A 9,661-nucleotide genomic window follows, 5' to 3' on the forward strand; every position below is an offset into this window, starting at 1 on the left:
AGTCGCATCAAGCTTATATGATGTAAGATATGCTAGGGGCATCTGTCGCATCCTGAATGGGATGACGAGCTCCATCCTCCTCCTCTCGAAAATTACAGCTCTAATTGCTCTAGTCAATGATGCTCCTAAAGATTCGCATCCATTGAGCTTTCAATATTTAAGAAATTTTATCCGAAAAAAAAAATACAAAAAAATCTACCCTTTCCTCCTCACTCAATGTCATAACAAAACAAAATAGGGAACAACTGTTCCCTTCTGATTCCCTATAATCGACATTATCTGAGGAGGCTTTGTTAACAAATATGCGCCACCACCAACAGCATCATGTTCACATAAGATTAAATAATAATGATATTTTAAATATACCGGGTAGCAAACATTTTATTGTTCAGAATGCTTCAATTACAAAAAAAAAAGAAAAAACATAAAATGCACAACATATTTTGCCCCTAACAGGCGCCTTAATCGACTGTCGGAAAGAACTGAAGACTACTCATCTACAAGGCAAGTACATTTAATAGTTGCAATATTATCAGGGAACCCACAAGGAGTTTGCAATAATTTTTTCCTATTAGCGGAAGAGCAGGTACAGGATATCCACATACTACTAACTTGCACAGGATTTATACAACATTCAAATTCAATAATTTCAAAGTTCTTTTCTCACGTCTTCTTCTCTCCTATGCAATTTGCTTGCCCTGCAAAAGTGATCCGATTGCAGCTTCGTTATATGTTAGAAAAAGGCTAAGCCGGATGACTTGGTGCTAAAGATAATTTCTAAACTTGGGGCAGTATCCCATGCGCAGAAGGCCTAGAGTTTCGTTCAATCGTGTGAAACTCATGCTAGACTGTGACACCGCACTAGTAAGCATCAAAGGCATGATAAACAGTTGGTTTCTCGCTAGAGTAGAATGACCATAACTGGTGATGTCCATAATACTTACCAGTACTGATTGAGGAACATAACAGAATCTGCTGTTACTTTATTGCCATCATCATTGCGATGCCAATGGTACAATGCGTGCGTACGATTCATTATCTCCAGAGTAGAATGACCATAACTGGCTTCCCTGAATGCAGAATATTCCGGTTGTGGATCTCTAAATCTTTAAGTGTCAAGAACAGTTGTTAAAATGAGATATCCTAAACAAGAGGATGTGAAAGAAAGAGGACAACAACAACTTGAAACTCTATCAGAACATATAAGCAGAGCAAAGCTTTTGCTTTATCGAGCCTTAGCTTACCCTGAAGCAAGACCTTCCTGATTTCCTCCATCACCAATGGTTAAGTAAACAGGAACTGACTTGTCAGGCACCGGGTAAGGATCACCAGCTGAGACATTGTAGCGTATGTTGGAAAAACGGTGCTGCAAATCAAATTTTGTTATTGGTAGAAATCCAGACACAGAAGTACCATTAACTCTGAGTGTAATGAACAGGATATCTTAGGCAGGTATTAACCAAGATAGAAAAGAAGAGACATACTGATCTTTCATACGCATGAACATGGCCGGATAGGATGAAATCAACTTTATATTGTACAAACCAACTCTCGAAGGCCACACGCATGCTTTCACCCTCCATGAAGTGCGCTTCGTTACTGTTGTAAAGCGGTACATGCATGAGAACAATAAGCCAAGGTGTCTTTTCTCTGTCCACTTTGGTAAGCTCTTCCCGGAGCCACCTCCATTGAGGGGTGTATTTTGCTGATAAGAATTTTAATAGGCTCAAAGTTAGGAAAACATAAATAAGATATGCAATCTCTACAATTCTGAGAAAAAACAAAATGAACCACAATAAGCCTTAGAATTCAGATGAAAGCCATTATGAGACAATAAATGTACCTAAGGTACTCTACGAGGACTGCAAACTGGGAATTCATTCCAAAATGGTTAATTGTGTCCCAAAATGATGTTTATGCTTTCAAGAGAAACAATTTCGCATGTATTGATAGCCATGTGCAGATAAATCCACCACATAAGTGCGAAAACAATGAGGACAATCCAAGGAAATAGATTACACGCAGATATATCCATATACATCTGACTCATATGTTGAAGAAATGATCGAGCAGTTACAAAAAATGGAGTTGAGATATTACCAAATGCAGAATAGCTTGATAATGCTATAATATGAGCAGAAGCACGCCGAATTGCATACCAAACAGGATCACTACTCTTCGAAGCCAAGAAAGGTGTAGCGTACCTATGGATAAAGTTTTTGAAAGGAAGAACTTCTCCCTGGAAAAATATTGCAAGTCAAACATTATGCATAGTTCCATTAGTACCATAAAAAAAAATTAAAGCGAAAACGACGTATTGAAACCAAACAGTATGTCCATGTTGAAAGAAACAAGAGAAGTACCAGCTCAGGCCTGTAATCGATTTCGTGGTTCCCAACTATCCAAATCCATGGCTGATACGCAGTGCTACGCTCAGCAAAGCGACCCCATGAGTCCCACCTAATACCAATGTCGTTCTTTTTATATTTGTCCGCATAAGAAAGATCTCCAAGAAATAGAACTGCTTGTCCTTTACTTTGCATATAATGCTCAAGGGTTGAAAGAGAATTATAGGTCTGGCCTAAATCACCTGAATATACAAAACATCAAAGAGATGAAAACTATACTCACAAATTGTCTGCCTTTTCTAAGTAATATCAGCAAAACTTTAAGAAGAGACTAAGAGAGCAGAATAAATTAGTAATAGACAGCTTCTGGTACAGGGGCAACTGCTTAAGAAACAAATAGAGGAACTAACTTACCGATAATTCCAAAAGTGTAAGCAGCATCTGGATCAATCTTTGGAGGTGTGTGAAACCAAAATTTTCGAGCAGAAGCGCCGTTTCCAATCTTGTAGTAGTACTTGGTGTCATACTAAGAACAAAAAACTCATTTTGTATCAAGATATGTACTGGATAGTTACTAGTTTCATCAGCAATCAGATGTTATGGGAGTTAGCAAATGAATCCCGTTTGCCTAGTGTGACGAAAAATACCTCAAGACCATCGACAAGGCAATGATGAATGTAGCCAGATTTATACTGGTAAAATGTGTAGTTCGTAATTGTTCCCTCAGCACTCCACTGGTATTGATGCTCAGACTTCCCATACTGCACTTTGCTTGGCCCAGGAATTTCAGTTGTAACCCAGGAAACTATGACCGCCATCCCATCATAATCACCTTGAGTAATATGCACCTAATAAAGAAGTTAATTGGTAAGTAATGCACGAATTATAACACCACACCTGAAAGTACATACAAGTATATCCCATTTCTCTAACACGCACAGAAATTCATGCTTATTATTACATCATTAGACTCGTAGAACTGCGCCTTTTCCTTATATGAAGTGTAAGATACAGTGGCTTACTTGTTGAGGCGCATTATGCCCGGTTGGAACTGCAAATACTTTATTATCAAGAGGAATGTCTGTAGACGGCCATTCCTGACGTATAAAAGTACTAGTAATCCCTGCCTTGCTATACTCCGCACAGCTCAATAGAACAAAGCATATGAGTAAAACCTGAAATGACCAAGTCCATGAACTCATTCTCTTGAACATGATTCTTAGCCTGAAACAACATCCATTACTCAGAGGTTAACAATTTTACAGAATACACCAAGCAATGAAATTGCTGTAAGCTTTGTGAAATGAAGTACTGAATCTGAGAGAGAGAGAGAGAGTGTGTTAAAGAGAACCTGAGCTGAGAGCTGGTTGTTGACTTCTGGAGATGCCGTTTATGAAGTAAGTTATTGGTTGCTTTGACAGAAAGATATATATAAACAGGTTCAACATATCAATTATGATCACGCTACTCACTGATCGAATTAGTATATATTCTAATCTTATTTGAGCATGAATCACATGATGTTGATGGGGTGGCAAGTAATTGTTGACAAAGCCTCCTCATAAGCAGAGGTCAGGGCTTTAAAAGTCTTGCAATCCCAGTTTGCACTAAGCATTATCATAGATGATGGGACCAGTGATCGCATCCTGAATGGAATGGCAAGCTCCATCCTTCCCTGGCAAAGATGCTTCCGCAAGATTCTCATCCAATTTGAGCTTTCATTATTTAAGAAATGTGCTGCATGTGCCATTAAATTATTAGAAGAAAAAAAGAAAAAAAGAAACTAAGGCCCTACACTGCCTCACCCCAATCAATGTCGAAACAAAACAAATTAAGGAACAACTGCTGCCGTCAGATTCCCTATAATCAAGTTGTGCTGACATTATATATGGCACATCTGAGGAGGCTTTGATAACAAATATTCGCCACCACCAACAGCATCATGTTCACATAAGATTAAATAATAATGATATTTCAGAATACTTCAATCACAAATACATAAATGCCCAACATATTTTGAACCTAACAGACTGTCGAAAAGAACCGAAGACTACTAATTTACATGGCAAGTACATTAAATTAGTTGCAATATAATCAGGGAACCCACAAGGAGTTTGAAATGGTAGAAACTTTATGTTTTTCTATAAGCAGAAGGGCAGGTACAGGATATGCCCCACACACTAACTCACAGGAATTATAGATACAACATCCAGATTCAATTATTTCCAACAATTGGAAAAAACATGGTGCTCAGTATGTAAATCTATTTATGCTCTTCCTCTTCCACCACTAGTAAACCAAATTATAACCATCTGGAGTAGACCATGATGAGATTGCTGTATTAATATGAGGCAGTGAAGCTTTTCAAACCTCTTTTCTCAAGTCTCCTTCTTCTCCTATGCAAATGGCTTGCCCTACATAAATTGATCCGAGTGCAAAAATTAATTCCTTTTGTAATGCTAGTGACACAACATTAGGAGATGTGGCGTGCGCACACACTTTATATATTAGTACTTACCAGTACTGATTGAGGAACATAACAGTATCTGTCGTTACTTTTTTGCCGTCATCATTGCGGTTCCAATGGTACAATGCGTGCGTACGATTCTTTATCTCCAAAGTAGCATGACCATAACTGGCTTCCCTGAATGCAGAATATTCTGGTTGTGGATCCCTATACCTGTAAGTGTCAGGAATAGTTGTAAACATGAGATATCCGTATCAAGAGGATGTGAAACAATGAAAGAGGACATAAACAACTTGAAGCTCTATCAGCACATATTATCAGAGTAAAGCTTTTGATTTATGAAATCCAGGCTTACCTTGATGCAAGACCTTCTTGATTTCCTCCATCACCAACGGTTAAGTAAACAGGAGCTGACTTGTCAGGCACAGGATAAGGATCACCCGCTGATACATTGTAGTTTATGTTGGAAATTCGATACTGCGGTATTACCGTGTTTATAAGTTAATGAGGTATGATGTTATTGGCCAAGATACATTAAAAAAGAAAAGAAAAGAAAAGAAAAGACGTACTGATCTTTCGTAAGCATGAACATGGCCGGAAAAGATGAAATCAACTCTATATTGTACAAACCAACTCTCAAATGCAACACGCATGCTTTCACCCTCCATGAAGTGCGCTTCGTTACTGTTGTAAATCGGTACATGCATAAGAACAATAAGCCAAGGTGTCTTCTCTCTGTCCACTCTAGCAAGTTCTTCTTGGAGCCACCACCATTGAGGGGTGTACTTCACTGATAAGAATTTTAATAGTATCGAGGTTAGAAAAACATATACAAGAAACATAATCTCCACAATTCTAACGAAACACAAATTAAACCTCAACAATACTCGGAAATCAGATGGACTAGGAGTCTAACACAGAACTTAAAGTTTCACCCAGAAAGAATAATGGCGTAATTAAGTTCTGAAAATGGCAGATGGAACAATTGGAATTGGGTGAAAATGGCAGATCGAACAATTGGAATTGGCTGTGCATGTGATTAGAAATGACTGACAGCTAAAGCCATAGTTTTTTCCAAGGAAAAATCATCTGAATTTTAACACCTAAGCAGGATAAGAAGAACCTGAGATGATCCGTCTAAGTTAACATTGTACTTCGAGATAGAGAAATAAATCTCGTAGTTCCCTGGTATCCAGTCACCATTATGTATGGTACGCTACAAGCGCTGCAAACAGGGAATCCATTCTTAAGTTGTCATGTTCTTTACTCAACAAATATGTTTTTTACTGAGTACTTATGGTCAAGTCTGCTCCCCTGTAAAGTTTATGCTTTCCAGTGAAACTCAAAACATATTAGTGATCATTAATTGCTACTACCAAATCAAAAAAGAGGACTATGAAAAGTTGTTGTCCATGGAACTCGGTTACATACAAATACATCCTCCATATACTGAAGAAAATAGCGAGCACTCACAGAATATAGATTTGAGATATTACCGAATGGAGAATAGCTTGATAGTACTATAATATGAGCAGAAGCACGTCGGATTGCATACCAAAGAGGCTCGCTACTCTTCGAAGCCAGGAAAGGTGTAGTGTATCTATGCTTAAAATTTTTGAAAGGGCGAACTTCTCCCTGCACAAATATTGCCAGTCAAACATTGTGTATCATTTCATTAGTACCATTAAAAAAAATCTGGTTCACAAAGAAATTATTTACGTGGATAAGACAATGACGAAGAAATTTCAATTGCTTCCGTTTCATGTACGTAATCAGAGAACAAAATACGAGTACAGTAATTACAGAAACATAATTGTTTTCTTCACTTTAACTTAGACTGTTCCGCCCTTCTTTACATATTTTTATACTGAAATTCAGAAAATCTTGACTTTTCGCTTTTTTACTTATACTTAGTAGAGCTTGAAAGACACTTGTATGCATATCTAAGATTTACAGTGTAACACCTTAGTTCTTCAAAATAAGCTAAAGGATCCTGTAAATTGTACGTTATGCTCCCCCTACCATACACTAAAATCTCTTTCACGGCATACATCAAAAGCTTAAGAAAAACTCGAAGGGAGAGATAGCTTAGATAAGAACCGGAACAATTTTTAATGGTTAGCTATGGATGAGTACCTAGAAGTACTGTATTTGGTTTACCTACATTTCAGTTGCAAGCTCTTTTAGTCAAAAGGATCTGCAACTTCATACATCATATTTACCGTGTTGGCCTAAAGGAATATACTTCGATAGATAAATTTTGTCTAATTTGCCAGTTCAAATAACCCAAAATCTGTAACAGTGTGAGCATCTAATACATGCATCACTCAAACGTACCTATCTGGAACCAAACAACACCAAGCCTAACAATCAAAGCCACTAATGGTGTAAGAAGTGACTGGAAAGACTCAAGGCAACAAAAGGGATTTAAGTGAAAACGATGAAATGAAACCAAAAAATATGTCCATGTGAAAACAAATAAGAAAAGTACCAGCTCAGGCATGTAATCGATTTCGTGGTTCCCAACTGTCCAAATCCATGGCTGATATGCAGCGACACGCTCGGCGAAGCGGCCCCATGAGTCCCACCTGATACCAATGTCGTTCTTTGTATATCTATCCGCATAAGAAAGATCTCCAAGAAATAGAACTGCTTGTCCTTTACTTTGCATATAATGCTCGAGGGTTGAAAGAGAATTATAGGTCTGGCCTAAATCGCCTGAATACACAAAACAGGGAAGAGATGAGAATTCTACTCACAAACTACAAACTTTTCTAAGTAATATCAGCAAAACTTTAAGAAGAAACTAAGACTAGTAGCTTCTGGTTATTTGTTTGTATCAGTGACCATCAAGATCTCATATCTGTGTGTGTGTCTTGGTGTGATTAGCGGTGGTATTCTTTTCTTGCATTTAGAAGCCCTATAGAGCGCAAAGCGTCAAGAGCTTAAGAAATTTTAGAGGGATTAACTTACCAATAATTCCGAAAGTGTAGGCAGCATCTGGATCAATCTTTGGAGGCGTGTGAAACCAAAATTTTCGAGCAGACTCACCCATTCCAATCTTGTAGTAGTATTTGGCGTCATACTAAGAACATGAAACTCATTTTCTATCAGTATAATGAACAAGATATGTGCTGGAAAATCACTAGTTTCATCAGCAGACAGATGTTGTAAGAGTTAGCAAACAAATCCCGATTGCTAGAGTTTGGTTATAGGCCAATGGTGTAATAGTAAACAGAAGTTTATATTAGTAAGTTAAATCTCAAGGTAGGAGCAAAATCTTCACAAGTTAATCTTTGGTCTAATGTCACAAGTTAATGAAAAATACCTCGAGACCATCTACAAGGCAATGATGAATGTAGCCAGATTTATACTGGTAAAATGTGTAGTTCGTGATTGTTCCCTCAGCACTCCACTGGAGTTGTTCCTCAGACTTCCCATATTGCACTTTGCTTGGTCCAGGAATTTCAGTTGTAACCCATGAAACTATGACCGCCTTCCCATCATAATCACCTTGGGTAATATGCACCTAGTAAAGAAGTTAATTAGGTAAGTAATGTATGAATTATAACATCACACCTGAAAGCATATACAAGTAAATCCCCCTTCTCTCGTATACATAAATAACATTTTGCTCATTATTCGAACACTATATTAATCATTAGACTCGTAAAATTCCCTTTTCCGTATAGCAATTGAAAGATACAGTGACTTACTTGTTGAGGCGCATTATGACCGGTAGGAACTGCAAATACTTCATTATCAAGAGGAATGTCTTTAGACGGCCATTGCTTACGTATAAAAGTACTAGTAATCCCTGCTTTGCTATCCTCCGTACAGCTCAACAGAACTACACAAACCAGTAACAGCTGCAATGACAAAGTCCGTCCACTCGTACTCTCAAACATGATTCCTTAGCCTGAAACAACAACCATTAATCAGAGGTTAACGATTATACAGAAATCTAAAATTACAGACCATACTAACCTAAATAAATCAGGTCTTTGAACTAAAATGCTTGTGCTGAATACTTAAAATTCCTCTTAATCTAACTATAAAATTGAACTTCTCCGACACAAAATATAACCAGCTCAAATTATCAAATTTCATTCAATTTCCAGCTTCTAAATATTCAAGAATCAGATTAATCAAACACGATCTATAAAATCTAAACCTTTATTAAAACAAAGAATCGATTCAAAAATTGTCAAAACAATCATCATCTCACCCAAATTCTTTTTCAGTTCAATTAGATTACAAAGACACTAGCTATGAAATTACAGTAAACATTGTGAAATCAATGAAGAACTGAATCTGAGATAACGTTCGAGAGAGAGAGGGAGGAAGGAGGGAGAGAGAACCTGAGCTGAGAGGTGGTTTGTGGACAGTTGTGGTGGTGGTGCGATTTGTGCAGTAAGTTGTTGGTTGCTTTAACCGAAAGAAGATATAAACTGGTTCATATCATCATCATCATCATCAATCATGTTACCCACCCACAGATTAATTTTGTTTGTGTTTTTAAACCGTAGGATGGGTTTTCTGCGGGTCCAGTAAAAACATCAACGATTTAAAATGATTGGAGTTACCTTACGTTAACTGAAACGTGAAGTTGGTGGGAGGTGGCGATCATCTGTCCACAAAGCCTTCTCAGATGTGTCATAAAGACAGCCCCAACTTGGTAAATGGGGATGGGACTTGCGAGCATGCATCTGTTTGCATTCGCAGTCCATAATATATTGTTTTCTTTTGACATAGATCGGGTGAGAGGATGTGTGAGAGTTGGATTTTTTAGTTTTTCTAATAATTGATCGAGTCAGTGTGAGCCAATCCATTGTCGGTGGCGCAT

At 37.7% G+C, this 9,661-nt stretch overlaps 2 protein-coding genes across 5 annotated transcripts; both read right to left on the reverse strand.

Moving 5' to 3' along the window:
* Positions 1-327: 327 nt before the first annotated feature.
* LOC113355873 (bifunctional purple acid phosphatase 26-like) lies at positions 328-3,811 on the reverse strand. 2 transcript variants are annotated; one of them, XM_026598850.1, is made up of 10 exons: positions 3,700-3,811; positions 3,371-3,572; positions 2,996-3,196; positions 2,763-2,874; positions 2,364-2,590; positions 2,101-2,239; positions 1,485-1,705; positions 1,245-1,366; positions 945-1,106; positions 328-698 (listed from the first exon to the last, which is right to left on the reverse strand). In XM_026598850.1, the coding sequence occupies exons 2-10, from the start codon at positions 3,560-3,562 to the stop codon at positions 650-652; spliced, it is 1,425 nt and encodes a 474-aa protein (XP_026454635.1). In that variant the 5' UTR covers positions 3,563-3,572; positions 3,700-3,811; the 3' UTR covers positions 328-649. The 2 variants fall into 2 exon arrangements, with proteins under 2 accessions (XP_026454635.1, XP_026454636.1); XM_026598851.1 differs by lacking the exon at positions 3,700-3,811 and having other exon boundaries at positions 3,371-3,662.
* A 480-nt stretch (positions 3,812-4,291) lies between these two features.
* Positions 4,292-9,285, reverse strand: LOC113355872 (bifunctional purple acid phosphatase 26-like). Of its 3 annotated transcripts, none has more exons than XM_026598847.1 (10): positions 9,177-9,285; positions 8,532-8,734; positions 8,144-8,344; positions 7,789-7,900; positions 7,307-7,533; positions 6,312-6,450; positions 5,385-5,605; positions 5,171-5,292; positions 4,867-5,028; positions 4,292-4,762 (listed from the first exon to the last, which is right to left on the reverse strand). In XM_026598847.1, exons 2-10 carry the CDS (start codon positions 8,721-8,723, stop codon positions 4,690-4,692), a joined length of 1,449 nt encoding a protein of 482 aa, XP_026454632.1. In that variant the 5' UTR covers positions 8,724-8,734; positions 9,177-9,285; the 3' UTR covers positions 4,292-4,689. The 3 variants fall into 3 exon arrangements, with proteins under 3 accessions (XP_026454632.1, XP_026454633.1, XP_026454634.1); XM_026598848.1 differs by having other exon boundaries at positions 9,044-9,186; XM_026598849.1 differs by lacking the exon at positions 4,292-4,762 and having other exon boundaries at positions 4,863-5,028.
* Positions 9,286-9,661: the final 376 nt, after the last annotated feature.

The sequence above is a fragment of the Papaver somniferum genome, chromosome 3 (assembly GCF_003573695.1).
Source record: "Papaver somniferum cultivar HN1 chromosome 3, ASM357369v1, whole genome shotgun sequence".
In the NCBI taxonomy this organism is placed as follows: Eukaryota; Viridiplantae; Streptophyta; class Magnoliopsida; order Ranunculales; family Papaveraceae; genus Papaver; species Papaver somniferum.

Bases quoted from the DNA above. Each gene is read 5' to 3' on its own strand.
- LOC113355873 (XM_026598850.1), bottom strand. From the start codon at position 3,562: ATGTTCAAGAGAATGAGTTCATGGACTTGGTCATTTCAGGTTTTACTC. The intron at 2,591-2,762 runs GTAAGTTAGTTC...TTGTATATTCAG, and splicing joins TTACACTTTTGGAATTATCG to GTGATTTAGGCCAGACCTAT. The intron at 1,367-1,484 runs GTATGTCTCTTC...TTTGATTTGCAG, and splicing joins TTCATGCGTATGAAAGATCA to CACCGTTTTTCCAACATACG.
- LOC113355872 (XM_026598847.1), bottom strand. From the start codon at position 8,723: ATGTTTGAGAGTACGAGTGGACGGACTTTGTCATTGCAGCTGTTACTG. The intron at 5,293-5,384 runs GTACGTCTTTTC...GTAATACCGCAG, and splicing joins TTCATGCTTACGAAAGATCA to TATCGAATTTCCAACATAAA. The intron at 5,029-5,170 runs GTAAGCCTGGAT...TGACACTTACAG, and splicing joins CAAGAAGGTCTTGCATCAAG to GTATAGGGATCCACAACCAG.